The 18,408-nt window shown below is 41.9% G+C and overlaps 1 protein-coding gene across 1 annotated transcript in view; it reads right to left on the minus strand.

The window, feature by feature from the left end:
- LOC124718724 (ectopic P granules protein 5 homolog) overlaps positions 1-18,408 on the minus strand; it is a 367,184-nt gene that overhangs the window by 259,398 nt on the left and 89,378 nt on the right. Inside the window, exons 11-12 of the mRNA XM_047244342.1 lie at positions 17,112-17,284; positions 2,919-3,059 (exon numbers count right to left, since the gene is read on the minus strand). Of these exons, the coding sequence (XP_047100298.1) occupies positions 2,919-3,059; positions 17,112-17,284 (314 nt within the window). The remainder of the gene's footprint in view (positions 1-2,918; positions 3,060-17,111; positions 17,285-18,408) is intronic.

Genomic DNA, 18,408 nt, shown 5'->3' on the forward strand with positions numbered 1-18,408 from the left:
AGGGCTGTTTCGAAGGCAGGAGTCGATGAAGTCCGCCTCCAGCTGTAGCAGCTTTGGGAGAAGCTGAAGGTCACCAAGAAGAGACAGACCCCTCTGCACCATCTACCCTTCCACGCCACCATGCAGACAGTTGCCTCCATGGCCACTGCAGAAATGCAGGAAGTGCAGGAAGGCATGGAGTTGGCACCAGATGATGATGATGATGAAGAAGAAGAAGAAGAAGAAGAAGAAGAAAAAGCTGCCTTAGCCGCCCTCTCCCCAGAGAAGTCAGTGGCTACACAGCAGACCACTCACAAAACTTTCTGTGCCCAGGTGTCAGCAGCATCACCAAAGCCATTCAAGCACATGCTTCAGTGCCGACACCAGATTGCATGCGCATCCCAGATGGGTACAGTGGGATGGTGACACTGGAGAAGATCTCTTTGTCTGCCCAGTACAACACCTACCCTCACATTCACAATCCCTACCTTTTTGCTCCTCCTGACAAACGTAAACCTCCCCTCTCCCATATACCCCATGTCTCTTCACCCAGGGCCAACTAGTGATGTTGCACGCTGTTGTCCTGTGGGAAGAACTGAGACACATCAATGCTGTTCCAGTGTTCACTTTCAAATACTGGGATCACAATGCCCACTCCACTTCACACTGGACATTCAGCCAGAAGAAGAAGAAGAAGAAGAAGAAGAAGAAGTGGAGGACCTAGCAGTATGCAATATCACTCTGCCAGGTCCCCCCACCTCATAATTACTAACCGCTAACTTGCTAGCAAATACTCCCTTTGTCAAGGAAGTTCCTGGACAGGTAGTGTTTTTTTTTTATTTTTTTTTTTTAATTGGACTTACCAAGTAATGATACTAGCTCCTATCAAAGTAGTCTACTTGGTTATCTATATACAGTTGCCAATGTTTCTGTAGGTCTTGACTTTAGCAAGGAACTTTTCAACTGCAATGCCTGTAAGCTCATTTGTCACATCCCACTGGATGTCTCCAATATTTTGATGACACTTTCCATTCTGTCGTCTTTTCACTCATGGAAACAAGAAAAAATCACAATGTGAGAAGCCAGGCAAACACAGTGGCTGTACTATGGCAATAGCAGAATGTCTGGCCAGATACTCAGTAATAGATAATGCAGTATAGAATCTTGCAACATCATTCACTTTGAACCAGTCCTGAGAATTCCACAAATCAGGGTGGCAACACTGAACTGCTTGTCATAAATGTTCCAAGACTTCAATGTATAAAGTATGGTTGACTGTTTCACGCGGAAGAAAATACTCATGGTGGACTAATCGTTTACTATCAAAGAATGAGATCAACACTTTTGTTCTCAAAGGTCATCGTTCGACTTTTTTCAAGGCCGGTGATCTAGGAGTCCGCCATTCAGCACTTTGACGCTTCTTGTGAGAGTCGTACTGGTAGCACCAAGTTTGATGCCCAGTAATAACCTTTGACGAAACTGTGGGATCACATCTGGCTTTATTGAGTAGTTCAGAAATACTTCAGCTTTCCTCTTTCTGATCACCTGTTAGCATGTGAGGGACGAGTTTTATATGAAGTGTCCATTTCCCTAAATCTTCACATAAACTCTTATGACACATATCAGAATTCAAATTAAGTTGTTCTGATATTGCATGCAGTTACACGATGGTCTTGTTGCAATAACTGTCTTACAGAATCTACATTTGCATCAGTATGAGCTGTAAATGGGTGGCAAGCTCTGGAATCATCTTGCACTGAATCTCTGCCTTCACAAAACCTATTGTGCCACTCGAAAACACGACTTCTTGAAAATGCCTCCCCTGCATATGCTTGCTTAATCATTGTCCATGGTTCACAAGGGATTTTCCCGAACTTGACACAAAACTCAATGTTCACTCTTTGCTCACAATCAGCGTCCATTGTGTCACTATAACTAATGTGCCAAGAACCCAAAAAATAGGTTGCTAAGCACAGCCCTGCCACCTAGTGAGTTGTCCGCCCCAATAGCTGAATGGTCAGTGTGACAGACTGCCGTCCTAAGGGGCCCGGTTTCAATTCCTGGCTGGGACGGGGATTTTCTCTGCTCAGGGACTGGGTGTCGTGTTGTCTTCATCATCATTTCATCCCCATCCGGCGCGCAGGTTGCCCAATGTGGCATCGAATGTAATAAGACCTGCACCGAGGCAGCCGGACCTGCCCCATAAGGGATCTCCCGGCCAATGACACCAAATGCTCATTTCCATTTTACCTAGTGAGTTTGCGTGGAAATGTGACCGAGATCATTCCGAGGATGCATACATACCAGGTAACATAAAAACAACATTTGTTCCTCTTAGTATTGTGAACTCAGAAATGTAAAAACCTGTCCTGGAACTTTTCTAACAAAGGGATGTGTTCTTGTTTGTTCTTGATTTCAGAATCAACAGCAGCCAACGTATCAACAGAGGCAACAAGAAAATCTACCAGTCAGGATTATGCAGGAACAGCACTCCAGTGCTTAACACGTGCCATCTCCGGCCAAAGTACAGGCCTGTCATTCCAGTAACAGTGATTAGCTTCAGTCTGTCACCTCAATCTCAAGACGGCTAAAAGCTATATAGCTCAAATATCAGGAGAAGAAATATTGTTATCAGGCTGAATGACCAAAATATTATGGGTCAGTATTGTGCTGAGAACATGAAAATGCACACTAAGTAACATATTTGTACCCTCTGCAACACCCTTCACAGACATTTACAGAGTATGTGTGCAAATGCAGAATGTGTTGAAATGATCTGGAATCATCTATTATGTCCTCTGTCCTTACACATCATCCATTTCTCCCCCCCCCCCCCCCCCCCCACACACACACACAGACAAAACTGCAGAAAATGACTGACAACAGCTCACACAGGGTTCCAGCTGGCTGGGCTGGTGAGATACAATGGCAAGACTCACCTTGCCAGCCCGCTCGAAGTTGTCCTGCAGGTTGGTGAGCAGCACAGAGAGCAGAGCTGGGAACTCCGCCATCACGCCGGCGAGCAACGAGCGCGCCGTCTTGCTGCAAAGGTCCCGTGTTGCAGCACTCAAAAAACCCACCTGTTCAGATTAGATTGGATCAAATGTACATTTTGCTGCGTAAATCCACAGTGAGGAGACAGTCAAGAATATAGAATGTGTCATAACACAAGAATACATATTTGCAAAAACTACTGATAAGCTAATGTTTCCTGTATGGATCCCACATGAAGTGGCACTCATAGATGCTGAATAAGTCAAAAAGTCCTAAATGTGTTTACACTGAAGTGCTAACACAAAAACTGTTGCAAATGTATGAGTGGAAGGATCCAAAAGTAACCATAGCCATAACACATGTGTACCTGTAGTACCAGTCTGTGCCATTAGGGAGCTGTTTCCAGGTTGTCTCCTGAGTGAAGGAGGAGGAGGAGGAGGAGATTAGTGTTTAACGTCCCGTCGACAACGAGGTCATTAGAGACGGAGCGCAAGCTCGGGTGAGGGAAGGATGGGGAAGGAAATCGGCCGTGCCCTTTCAAAGGAACCATCCCGGCATCTGCCTGAAGCGATTTAGGGAAATCATGGAAAACCTAAATCAGGATGGCCGGAGACGGGATTGAACCGTCGTCCTCCCGAATGCGAGTACAGTGTGCTAACCACTGCGCCACCTCCCTCGGTCCTGAGTGAATCTGCGGAGCGGGGTCACATTGTGGAGAATGTGCAGCTGTGAGGATTTGTTTCTAACTTGGCATGACTACTGCTGTGATGATGCAAATGGCATAAAGAGAAGGTGCCTTCAGTAAAACTCAAGCATATGAATGGCTTTCTCTGTTCAGAAAGAGAGCAAAATGGCCACTGAAGATAAACCCAGCTCCAGTTGTCCTCCAACTGCTAGAACCGAGGAACATGTTAGCAAAATCTGTAATCTATCAGTGAAGACTGATACAGGACAATCGAAAAACTTTGTGACTTATCTGAGTTGTGCAGGAGTACAATATAAAGCAGTTTGGGAATGCAAAGTGTGGCCAGCAACATTTGTATCCAGACTTCTCACTGAGGGCAGACGGTATCAGCATGTTTGAGCCTTTTGTGAAATGGAGGAGTCATTCAATGGTGATCTTAATTTTTTCAACAAAATCATTACAGGTTATGAGTCACAATGCTATGGGTACAACTGAGAAAGTAAACAACAGTCAAGTCACGGCTCCTCTCATCCAAAAACGGCTTGTCAGGTGAAATCGAATGTAAAGTCAAAGCTGATTTGGTTTTTATTTTATTTTATTTTAAGGAAATGTCCACTCAAAATTTGTCCCTCAAAAGCAGACATTAAAGGGGGCTGTAAGAGGATATGTAGAAGTCAGGCACCAAAATGTCCAGCCGTAGAAATTCCAGTGAGTGGCTCCTGCGTGAGAGAATGCTTCCATACACACAGCAATAATTGTCAGGTTTTGGTCTTGATGAGGACAATTCCCTTGACTCGTGTACCATACTCACCAGATTTAGTTCCCTCAGACTTCTTTCTGTCCCCTGGGATTTATAGGAGCTTAAAAGGAAAGTGTTTTGCCGATATGAAAGAGGTAGATGCAGTGTCACAACAGCTGTAGCGGGTATCAATGAGGACAAATCTAAAAGGTTCTTCCAACACCGATATGAACGTTTTGATAAGTACATTAGAGCTAATGGGGAGTACTTTGAAGGAGATTACAGTTGTATTTGAAACTTATATAATACATGCTTTTAATGAGAAATTACAATTACTTTGTGTGTCCTCCATTTCCCGCCATTACACCCAGAGGTGCAACAGATAATTCTTAGGCTACTGCAGTAAAGCGTTAACAAACAGGTGGTCGGCGGGTGATCAATTCAGGGCAGGGGACCAAACAGCGAGGCAATCGGATTAGGGAAGGATGGGAAAGGAAGTTGGTTGTGTCCTTTCAAAGGGAACCATCCCAGCATTTCCCTGAAGTGATTTGGAGATATCTCGGAAAACCTAAATCGGGATGGCCAGGAGTCCAACATGCTAACTGCTGCACCATCTCTCTCAGCGCATTTTCAAACAGAAAGCAGTTGAAAACACATTCATATGTGTAGAATTCAGATTTTACTGAACACATTATTTGATATTTTCATAATAAGATAAACATCAATCACTTGTGCTAAGAAGTTAAGCAATGGAGCAGAAGCAGTTCAATACGCCCGTCTTAAGTCTAACTTTACTAGTATAAGTAGTGATCCAAAAGTTACTGTTCGAAGGTGATACAGTCCAGAAATGGTATGCCAATCAGGCAAAACTGCCATGCACACCAGGGCAATCATCGTACCTACACACCAGGTTGAAAATATCTGTTTGGTAAAACACCATGTCCTGCTGCATGAAGAAGTCCATAACTGTTTGCTGCACATGCTCATCCAACAAAAATTATTGACCCTTCAAGGCCTTTTTTAAGATACTGAAGATGTGATAATCACACCGAGGGAGATCAGGAATATACAGTGGGCATTCCAGTGTCTCCCACTCGAGTTGGGTAACTTCTGCCTTATGACACTTGCAATGTGGAGACATGCGTTATCGAGAAGCACTAACAGCCTTTGTCGCACCATTCCACAATGGTGGTTTGTGCCAGACACGTTGCCCCATATACATTCTTCATTCTCCAGATTAATGTCTACCAGTGTTTGTTCTTCAGCAACCAAGAAAAGAATAACAGCACGGTCCTGTTTGGACACATTTGGTAATGACGTTGCCATAGTTCACATTTCCACATTTACTACAACCACTTCACAAGGACACAAATGCCACATTGATTCCTTTCCTACATGTCTGTGCTTCTACATCCACATCAGAGCCACACTATGTTGCATATACACGGCAGCAAATGGAAACTTTTTGAGCGCTCCTTACATTTAAATTTTTTATGGCTTCTGAAAAGTTACTGAAAATGTGTGTTGCCAAATAACAATAATCTTTATGGAGCAAAGAGAGTCATCTTAAATATTTATACAGATTATTTTCATTTCTAGTATTAGCTGCATAAACAGAGCTACGGGTTTGAAAAAAAGGTCACAAATTATGAGTGACTGAACGAAAATAGCTTATCTGTTGCACAATAACAGTGGTATTCAAATTATTCATTTGCAGACAGCTAAGGAAAACTTAAATTTTAATAAAAACTGGTATACATCATTAAGGGCACCAAATACAAAGTAATAACAAAAGCATCTGAAACATTTAATAATGCCACACTGTCATTTAATAATCTACCAATCAAATTAGGAGAGCAGTTGAAGCATCTATAAACATTGATTTCTGAAGACTGGTTATCGGATATGGAGATAAATGCCACATAGGGAATGCCGGCAATCCCTTTACGAAATTTCGACATGTATTTAATAATACAAACTGCAACCTTAATCTCAGGGTTCAATTTATAAAATGCTGTGTCTGGTTGGTTATAATGAACAAAAAGGAAGGAGGGATGTTAAAAGTCTCCACAATGAAAAGTATAGGGGTACACCAAGTGTGAAAGGGAGGAAGTGGTCTAGGGGTATTGTCTTTGGTCTTGACTACCATTCAAATACGTCCTGGGTCATGACTATGATTCGTATCACTGTTTTAAATTTTGAATAAAAATCATCAGCAATGGCAGCCAAGGACTTCTAGTACATGGAGTCACACTACTTTGCCAACCACCTTGTCAAAGAAAGTGAAGGAGAACAGAGGTTTGGGGCATCCTTGTGTGGGCAGCCAAAGACTTCTAGTACATGGAGTCACACTACTTTGCCAACCACCTTGTCAAAGAAAGTGAAGGAGAACAGAGGTTTGGGGCATCCTTGTGTATTCAGGGTGGGAAACTGCCACTAAAAGGCAAAAGTATCAGCAATGGTAAATGGCATAAGAATGGAGAAGATATTGGGAAACCACTGTATTAAAAACACAATGTGTTTCTACAAGAAATGTGGCCTCTCCTTTGGCAAAAGATTCAGGATTAGACCCCATGGTGATCTCAGGAAGGGGACCGATGAGGGCGGGGGGTGGGGGGGGGGGGGGGGGGGGGGGGGAGCAGCAAAGTTCAGTTTAGTATCCCCACCAGCTATCATCGTGACAGAGGCAAGTGAGTCGGTATGGGTATGGGTAGTGGGTGTGGAAACCTGCCACAGACGGTGCACATGATTTGTAGTATGGGCAGACCCTCTGACAGAAATGTTTTCATGCAGGAGGCAGTAAGCTGGTGGGCTAGTGCTTACACCAAGTTCAGTCACAGAGGACGCCGGCTCGCACCTCGTGCCGAGTGTTGTTGCCGAGTGTTCAGTCGTAGCCATCTGTGCCAGCAGCGTGCCGAGTTTACTACGGTGCACATCTCTCCTCATGGTTCCGGACTCTGTTTCCCGCAAACTGACTGACAGGGTGAGTTTCGTTTCCTCTCAGATTCCATTTCCCACTTATTATTGTACCACTGTCAGCCCGTCAAGTTCTCGTGCCAACAGTGTAGTTGGGTTGGGTGGTTTGGGGGAGTAGACCAAACAGCGAGGTCATCAGTCTAGTCGGATTAGGGAAGGAAGTTGGCCGTGCCCTTTCAAAGGAAACATCCTGGCAATTGCCTCGAGTGATTTCAGGAAATCACGGAAACCTCAATCAGGATGGCCAGATGCAGGTTTGAACCATCATCCTCCCGAATGCGAGTCCAGTGTGTTAACCACTACGCCATCTCACTTGGTGAACAGTGTAGTGTACCAGCATTATTACGGCTGTGCAGATATTAAATTTGGCATTCTGGTCCAGATGGCCAATGGGACTGACGGACTGCTGTGTCCTCGTCAACCAATGGCGTCATTTGGACATGGTATAGAGTGGCATGGTGTCACGACACTGCTCTCCCAGGTACTGTCGGATTTGTAGACACCGAAACAATTACTTCTCAGTAAGCATCACGAGGCTGAGTGCACCTTGTTCCAGTTTGTTTACCAAGGAAAACTCCCTGGCAGTACCGAGAATCGAACTCTGCATCTCTGCATAGCAGGCAGAGACACTGACAAGTCAGCTATGGAGGCAAACTAGGAAGAGGTGACTGAAACAGAATCAGAATTGAAAGCCAACCACCACTAACAACAATAGTTTAGATACACACGTCGAATCCAGAAACAGAAGATGAAGAGAGAGAGAGAGAGAGAGAGAGAGAGAGAGAGAGCCAAACAGAACATTACTCCACAAGTGTACGCACCAATTTTCGTAACATGAGCAGGCATGTGGTGTACTATATACACATGTTAAGGATAGCTGTCTTTATATTAACAAGGTAAATGTGTATAAGCAAATTTACAGTTTAATCTTAATTTAATTGAACAATAACAGAGCAAATTTTTACTGCTTAATTGAACAACAATAAAATAAACATTCAATGTATCCCTTTGTTGCCGTGTACAAATGTTACCACACAGTAATGACACACTCGAAGCATTAAACAGCGTAATTGGATGAGATCACTGCCAAACATTTATTCCACTACTAATTATCTCGACAGCAGATGCCTCATTAGGGAGCTGTGCTCCTAGCTTGCAACCTGGCTAATTTTCTTGCACTGATTCTAATTTTTTCTCACCTGGCTCGCAGTTTATTTTATATTATGGTTGCTCACTTGGACGTACAACGCCTACATCTACATATACATCTATATCTACACATGCACTTAAGTACCTAGCAGAAGGTTTATCAAACCACCTTCACAATAATTCTCTATTATTCCAATCTCAAACAGCGCGCAGGAAAAATGAACACTTGTATCTATGGGTGCGAGCTCTGAGTTCCCTTATTTTATTATGATGATTATTTCTCCCTACGTAGGCAGGCATCAACAAAATATTTTTGCATTCAGAGGAGAAAGTTGGTGATTGAAATTTTGTGAGAAGATCTTGCTGCAGCAAAAAATGATGTCCACTCCAAATACTGTATCATTTCAGTGACATTCTCTCCCCTCTTTCATGATAATACAAAACACGCTGCTCTTCTTTGAAATTTCTCAATGTACTCCATTAATCGTATCTGGTAAGGATCCCAGACCACGCAGCAGTCCTCCAAAAGAGGACAGACAAACAAAGCGTAAGCAGTCACTTTGGTAGACCTGTTACGTTTTCTAAGTGTTCTGCCAAAAAACACAGTCTTTGGTCTGCCATTCCCACAACATTTTCTATGTGTTCTTTTAAATTTAAATTGTTCATAACTGTAATTCCCACGTGTTTAATTGAATTTATGGCCTTTAGACTTGACTGATTTATCGTGTAGCCGAAATTTAATGCATTCCTTATAGCACTGATGTGGAATACTGCACACTTTTCATTATTTAGGGTCAATTGCCAAAATTCACACCATACAGATTTAATTATAAATCATTTTGCAATTTGTTTTGATCTTCTGATGACTTTACTACATGATAAACAGCAGCATCATGTGCAAACAACCTAAGACAGCTGCTCAGATTGTCTTAAAATCATTTATATAGGTGACAAATAGCAGAGGCCCTGTAACACTACCCTGGGGAACACCAGAAATCACTTCTGTTTTACTCAATAACTTTCTGTCAATTGCTACGAACTGTGACCTCTCAGATATGAATTCATGAATCCAGTCATATAATTGAGATGATACTCCGTAAGCACACAATTTCACTACAACACGCTTGTGTGGTACAGTGTCAAAAGCCTACTGGACATCTAGAAATATGAATCAATTTGAAATCCCTTATCAATAATACTCAACAATTTGTGTGAGTAGAGAGCTAGTTGTGTTTCACAAAAATGATGTTTTCTAAATCCATGTTGCATGTGTCAATAGACTGTTCCCTTCGAGGTAAGTCATAATGTTCGAACACAACAGATGTTGCAAAATCCTGCTGCATATTGATGTTAATGATATTGACTGGTAATTCTGTGGTTCACTCCTCCTACCTTTCTTGAATACTGGTGTGATCTGTGCAACTTTCTAGTCTTTGGGTACAGATCTTTTGTTGAGCGAGTGGTTGTATATGACAGTCGAGTATAGAGCTATTGTAACAGCATGCTCTGGTATACGGTCCAGACACAAAGGTTTGCCTTTATTACGTGATTTAAGTTCTACATCTACGTCTACATCCATACTCCACAAGCCACCTGACGGTGTGTGGCGGAGGGTACCCTGAGTACCTCTATCGGTTCTCCCTTCTATTCCAGTCTCGTATTGTTCATGGAAAGAAGGATTGTCTGTATGCTTCTGTGTGGGCTCTAATCTCTATGATTTTATCCTCATGGTCTCTTCGCGAGATATACGTGGGAGGGAGCAATATACTGCTTGACTCTTCGGTGAAGGTATGTTCTCGAAACTTTAACAAAAGCCCATACCGAGCTACTGAGCGTCTCTCCCGCAGAGTCATCCACTGGAGTTTATCTATCATCTCCGTAACGCTTTCGCGATTACTAAATGATCCTGTAATGAAGCGTGCTGCTCTCCGTTGGATCTTCTCTATCTCTTCTATCAACCCTATATAGTACGGATCCCACACCGCTGAGCGGTATTCAAGCAGTGGGCGAACAAGCGTACTGTAACCTACTTCCTTTGTTTTCGGATTGCATTTCCTTACGATTCTTCCAATGAATCTCAGTCTGGCATCTGCTTTACCAACGATCACCTTTATGTGATCATTCCATTTTAAATCACTCCTAATGTGTACTCCCAGATAATTTATGGAATTAACTGCTTCCAGTTGCTGACCTGCTATTTTGTAACTAAATGATAAGGGATCTATCTTTCTATGTATTCGCAGCACGTTACACTTGTTTACATTGAGATTCAACTGCCATTCCCTGCACCATGCGTCAATTGGCTGCAGATCCTCCTGCATTTCAGTACAATTTTCCATTGTTACAACCTCTCGATACACCACAGCATCATCTGCAAAAAGCCTCAGTGAACTTCCGATGTCATCCACCAGGTCATTTATGTATATTGTGAACAGCAACGGTCCCATGACACTCCCCTGCGGCACACCTGAAATCACTCTTACTTCGGAAGACTTCTCTCCATTGAGAATGACATGCTGCGTTCTGTTATCTAGGAACTCCTCAATCCAATCACACAATTGGTCTGATAGTCCATCTGCTCTTACTTTGTTCATTAAACGATTGTGGGGAACTATATCGAACACCTTGCGGAAGTCAAGAAACACAGCATCTACCTGTGAACCCGTGTCTATAGCCCTCTGAGTCTCGTGGACGAATAGCGCGAGCTGGGTTTCACACAACCGTCTTTTTCGAAACCCGTGCTGATTCCTACAGAGTAGATTTCTAGTCTCCAGGAAAGTCATTATACTCGAACACAATACGTGTTCCAAAATTCTACAACTGATCGACATTAGAGATATAGGCCTATAGTTCTGCACATCTGTTCAACGTCCCTTCTTGAAAACGGGGATGACCTGTGCCCTTTTCCAATCCTTTGGAATGCTATGCTCTTCTAGAGACCTACGGTACACCGCTGCAAGAAGGGGGGCAAGTTCCTTCGCGTACTCTATGTAAAATTGAACTGGTATCCCATCAGGTCCAGCGGCCTTTCCTCTTTTGAGCGATTTTAATTGTTTCTCTATCCGTCTGTCGTCTATTTCGATATCTACCATTTTGTCATCTGTACGACAATCTAGAGAAGGAACTACAGTGCAGTCTTCCTCTGTGAAACAGCTTTGGAAAAAGACATTTAGTATTTCGGCCTTTAGTCTGTCATCCTCTGTTTCAGTACCATTTTGGTCACAGAGTGTCTGGACATTTTGTTTTGATCCACCTACCACTTTGACGTAAGACCAGAATTTCTTAGGATTTTCTGCCAAGTCAGTACATAGAACTTTACTTTCGAATTCATTGAATGCCTCTCGCATAGCCCTCCTCACACTACATTTCGCTTCGCGTGATTTTTGTTTGTGTGCAAGGCTTTGGCTATGTTTATGTTTGCTGTGAAGTTCCATTTGCTTCCACAGCAGTTTTCTAACTCGGTTGTTGTACCGCGGTGGCTCTTTTCCAATTCTTACGATCTTGCTTGGCACATACTCATCTAACGCATACTGTACGATGGTTCTGAACTTTGTCCACTGATCCTCAACACTATCTGTACTTGGGACAAAACTTTTGTGTTGAGCCGTCAGGTACTCTGTAATCTGCTTTTTGTCACTTTTGCTAAACAGAAAAATCTTCCTACCTTTTTTAATATTTCTATTTACAGATGAAATCATCGATGCCGTAACCGCTTTACGATCACTGATTCCCTGTTCTGCGTTAACTGTTTCAAATAGTTCGGGTCTGTTTGTCACCAGAAGGTCTAATATGTTATCGCCACGAGTCGGTTCTCTGTTTAACTGCTCAAGGTAGTTTTCAGATAAAGCACTTAAAAAAGTTTCACTGGATTCTTTGTCCCTGCCACCTGCTTCACTACTCTGAGGATATCTACTTCCATGTTACTCATGTTGGCAACTGTTCTTCACTATCACTGTATTAGCTGAAGCATTAACGGAGGAATAGAAATGGGCTCGCAATTGTAAAAAAAAAAAAAAAAAAAAAAAAAAAAAAAAAAAAAAAAAAAAAAAAAAAAAAAAAAAAAATGGAACAGTACAAAACAATGTCATCTGTGGTTGGAACACTTTATATACAGGCACACCCGCTGAATGGTTAACTGGAGAACTCAGTGTGTAAAGGGAGAAGATAATCTAGTAATCATGGAGGATAAAAATGCTTTAATAGAGGAAGGAAAAGAAGAGAAGAGCAACAGGAGAAAATGGGCTTGGTAGTAAGAATGAGATGGAAGAAAGACTAATTGAATTCTGCAATAAATTTCAGCCAAGAATAGCAAATACGCTGATAAAAAATCACTAGACTAGGTGGCCTACTTGGAAAAGGCCCACAGACACCGAATAATGTCATGGTGAGACATATATTCTGAAATCACACACTAATTTCTGTGTACCAAGGAGCAGAAATCGATTCGGATTGCAATTTAGCAATAATGAAGAGTAGGATGAGGATCAACAAAATTGTCTGGAAGTATCAACATGGAAAGGAGTAAGTTACTAAGGCACTGACAAATAAAATAAGAAGTTGTAGCTGAAGTTATCTGAGACAGTAAATATCACAATAATAAATATCACAGTAGGTAGTTCAGCTGAAGTGAACAGATAAGGGAAAACACAGACATTTGGTGGACAAATATATGTAGGAGGAAGGTCACGCTGAAGAAAGTTTGGGCAACAGGAGAAATACTTCAACTGATTGATGAAAGAAGGAAATACAAAAATGCTCAGTGTAAGATAAGAATGCAGCAATATAAGTCATTTGCGAATGAAACAAACAGCATGAGAAAGAAAGCTAAGGTGAAACAGCTGAAAAAAAGGTGAAGAAATCAGAAAAGAAATTGTCATCAGAACATCTGACTCAGCTTATGGAAATGTTGAAACAACCTCCTATGAAATTAAAAGCAAAAGGTGTCACATTAAGAGTACAGGAGAGATTTCACAGTTAACATAAAGGAGAAAGCAGACAGGTGGAGATGGTCTCTACTACGGAGATGACTGTCTGCTGATATGATAAAGGAGGAATGGAAATCAATTTGAAGCACAAAGGGGATCCAGTATTAGAGTTTAATAAAGCTTTGCAGAATTAAATGCAGATTACATAGATAATAATTTATACAATCATTGGAGGAAATGGTAACCATACAACTATTCAAGTTGGCAGGTAGAATCTATGAGATGGAGACGTACCATCAGATTTTTGGAAAAATATCATCCACACAACCCCAAAAATAGCAATGGCAGACAAGTGGGAAAACTTAACAGTTCATACACCCAAGAACTATGTACAGATGAATGATAAAGAAGATTGACGACCTGTTACATGACGATCAGTTTGGCTTTAGGAAAGGTTAAGGGACCAGAAAGGCAGTTCTGACATTGCGCTTGGTGATGGAAGCAAGACTCAGAGAAAATCAAGACACATTCATTGGACTTTATGACCTAGGAAAAACGCTTATCAACACAAAATAGTGCAAGATGTTGAAAGTCTCAGAAAAATTGGTGTAAGCAGTAAGTAAAGAACAAAAAATAACATATGTACAAGAATCAAGAAGGAACTATCAGAATGGAAGGCCAAGACTGAAGCACTCCATTTAAAAAGGGCATAAGACAGGGATGTAGTCTTTCCCCCATTAGCTCAATTTATATATACATTGGAGTGCCAAAGAAGCTGGTATAGGCATGCGTATTCAAATACAGAGATATGCAAACACGCAGAATGCGGCGCTGAGGTCACAACACCTATATATAACAACAAGTGTCTGGCACAGTTGTTAGATTGGTTACTGCTGCTACAATTGTAGGTTATCAAGGAATATCACGAATCCAGTAAAACAGCAAATCTCCGACATTGTGTAGCCCATAAAAGATCCTCTAGGAACTAAGGAAAATTGTTCAATATGACAGAAGAGCAACCCTTCTCAAAATTGCTAGAAATTTGAATGTTGGGCCATCAACAAGTGTCAGCATGTAAACCATTCAACGGAACATCATCGATATGGGCTTTCGGGGCCGAAGACTCACTCATGTACCCTTGGTGACTGTATGCCTTGCCCAGGCCCTTCAACGCCATCATTGGACTACTGATGACTGGAAACGTGTTGCCTGGTCAGATGAGTCTCATTTTAAATTGCATTGAGTGGATGGATGTTTACAGGTATGGAGACAACCTCGTGAATCCATGAACCCTGCATGTCAGCAAGGGAATGTTCAAGCTGGTGGAGGCACTGTAATGGTGTGTGGCATGTGCAGTTGGAGTGTTATGCACCCCCTGATATGTCTATATATTACTCTGACAGGTGACACATACGTAAGCATCCTGTCTGATCACCTGCATCCATCCATTCATGTCCATTGTGCATTCCAACGTACTTGGGCAATTCCACCAGGACAGTGCGACAGAATTGCTACAGAGTGGCTCCAGGAACACTCTTCTGAGTTCAAACACTTCTGCTGGCCACCGAACTCCCCACACGTGAACATTATTGAGAATATTTGGGATTCCTTCCAACATGCTGTTCAGAAGAGGTCTCCACCCCCCCTCATACTCTTACGAATTTATGAATTGTCCTGCAGGACTTGTGGTGTCAATTCCCTCCAGCATTACTTCAGACGTTAGTCGAGTCCATGCCACGTAGTGTTGTAGCACTTCTGCGTGCTCACGAGGGCACTACACAATATTAGGCAGGTGTACCAGTTTCTTTGGCTCTTCAGTTTAGAAGAAGCAATGATGGAAATACAAGGTAGGTTCCAGAGAGGGGTTAAAATTCAGAATGGAAGAGTATCAACGATAAAATCTGCTGAAGACATTGCTGTTAGCAGTGAAAGTGAAGAGGAATTTGACGACACATTTAATGTTAGTAACCATCTACTGAGCACAGATTACGGACTGAGAATAAACTGAAGACAAAAGTAATGAGGCATATAATAAATGAGATAATAATAAGGTTAACACCAAAATTGGGAACCCCAAAGTGAAGGAATCCTGCAACCGTGGACGCAAAAGAATATATGAAGTTAAATGACGAGGCATGCAGGACATAAAAGGCAGACTAGCAGAAGCAATACAAGTTTATTAGTACCAAATATCAGCCTTAAATTTTGGAAGAAATTTCTGAGAATGTACGTTCGGAGAACAGCATAGTATGGCAGTGAATCATGGAGTGAGAGGAAAGGGAAAACACACCAATCAAAGCATATGAGATATGGTGCTACAGAAGTATGTTGAAAGTTAGGTGGACCAAGAAGATAAGGAATGAGGGGGTTCTCCACAGACTCAGTGAGCAAAGGAATATATGGAAAAAATGCTAACTCAAAAAAGGGACAGGATGATACGACAAGTCTAGTAGAAAGTGTCAATGCTCTTTAAGACAGTTCACAGATGATGCCGTTGTCTGTAACTAAGTCGCAATGCCAGAATATCATACTGATTTGCAGAATGACCTGCAGAGGACTGATGAATGGTGCATGCTCCGGTAATTGATCCTGAACATAAATAAATATAAGATATTCTGCATACATAGGAAAAGAAATTCACTAGTGTACAGCTACACTGTTGATGACAAGCTGCTGAAAACAGTACCTACTGTAAAATATCTAGGAGTAACTATTGAGAGTGACCTTAATTGGAAGGACCAAATAAAACAAATAGTAGGAAAATCATGTCCCAGACTGAGATTCACAGAAAATTTTTTACAGAAATGTAACTCAATCAAGAAGGAAATGACTTATATGACACTTGTATGACTGATTACTGAGTATTGTTTATCAGTATGGGATCCTTACCAGGTAGATCTGATAGAAGTAATAGATAAAATCCAACAAAGAGCGGTGTGTTTCGTAATGGGATCATTTACTCAATGCAAGAGCATTACTGAGATCCTCAGCGAACTCCAGTGCAAGATGATAGAAGAGAGGTCTCCTATTAAAATTTCAGAAAGCACTTTCTAGGAAGAGCCTGACAACACATTGCTTCCTTACAGATGCATCTCACATCATGACCACGATGAGAGAATCTGAGATATTACAGCCAGTACAGAGGCTTACCAACAGTCATTCCTCCCACACAACATTCGCGACTAGAACAGGGTAGGAGGGATCAGTTTGTGGTACCAGAGGTATCTCTGCCACACACGATTAGGTGACTTGCAGAGTATGAAGTAGATATAAATGTAAAAGCTGTAGGAGAAGCGAGAGATTCAAATACATCAAACAAATAACAGACAATGTTGTGTGCAAGTGCTACTCTGAGATGAAGAGGTTGGCACAGGAGCGGAATGCACGGTAGGCTGCATGAAAACAAAGGAATGATGAAATACCACAAAAAAATCCTTAGAGCACACTTTCATCAGTGGGCATGTGCATCAAGACATAATGTCTACATTAACCATCTGTAAAGTTGTCAGCTGTATGTGTTATAAACAAGTTGAAACATGAACTAAGTCAGGTCATGTTGATGCATGCAGTAAAAGAAAGTTACCTCAAAGGTGAGGAACACTGCCCAGCTTTCTATTTAGCTACAATACAGTGCAACAAAGTGGTCACTGAATGCTCACAGTACCTCGAGCAAGTCGAGCGTGACACACCGGACGAAGTCGGCATCCTTGCTGCCACGGGCCACCGCCATGTTGGCAAACGTCGTCAGCAGGTAGTAGGACTCTGCCTCTGGCATTGACGTCAATTTTTCCTCAAACTGTAACTGCACCTGCGGGTCGGCAAGTCTCCGCTCCCAGTCTGGTGAGTGAGGAAAAGAGCAAGTAAGAGCAGACAAATACTTGGCATCACCTGAGAAACAGTGAATCGTCTGGCAAAAAAAAAAGTACATGTTGCATTAATCATATCAAGATTATGGTGACATCTACATCAGGGATGTATGAACTTGCTGGTACCATGATCAACAACACCCTCACTGTGACTGAGTCAGGGGAGCAGAAACCTAATAAAAGTTCACATAATTTATTTCAAAATATTCATTCTATTTAGCCTGTATAAATACAGAAATGTATTTTTACAAAACACAATTTACCCAATTTAATCTGAAACATGTCACTCCACTGATTTCACAATTGCTTTAACGTTTTGCTCAAGTTCTCATAGACAAGTACAAAATTCGCTCTAAGTAATGTCTGCCCCCGGTAGCTGAGTGGTCAGCACGACAGAATGTCAATCCTAAAGGCCCGGGTTCGATTCCCGGCTGGGTCGGAGATTTTCTCTGCTCAGGGACTGGATGTTGTGTTGTCCTAATCATCATCATTTCATCCCCATTGATGTGCAAGTTGCTGAAGTGGTGTCAAATCGAAAGACTTGCACCTGGCGAACAGTCTACCTGACGGGAGGCCCTAGTCACACGACATTTACATTTACTCTAAGTAATAATTCATTAAACATTTTCTGTTTTTTGATCTGTTAATGTTCATTATGGAAAAAGTTTGGTCATATGTAAGTCAACCCAAAGAGGATAGCAAATTATAACACATTATCTACCAGTAACTCTTAATTGTTTCTATCAATGCAACAACATAAATTAAACAAATCTGTCTTTACCAAATTTAATTTGCAGTGTCTCATTTTTTTTGTATGTTGATGAGATACAGCTGCACCACTTCTGGTCCCATTTCATGCAAAATTTCAAAAGTTTTGCTAAATAAATTTAGCAGTAGCTTTCTTCTTCCTTGTCTTTGGCCTCCATCCCATATCTAAAAGGGGTCAGCCTGTTCTTGATTTGGCATGTTAGTAGTGTGGAGGGCCAGATATCCTCCTTCCCCCCCAGGATGGAAATTGGGTACCTCATCTATTTGTGTCTAGTACGAGCCAAATGAAAGTGTGAGAATGCGTTCAATATGTTTGTGAATGGAGTA

Source organism: Schistocerca piceifrons, chromosome 10 (assembly GCF_021461385.2).
Source record: "Schistocerca piceifrons isolate TAMUIC-IGC-003096 chromosome 10, iqSchPice1.1, whole genome shotgun sequence".
Classification (NCBI taxonomy): Eukaryota; Metazoa; Arthropoda; class Insecta; order Orthoptera; family Acrididae; genus Schistocerca; species Schistocerca piceifrons.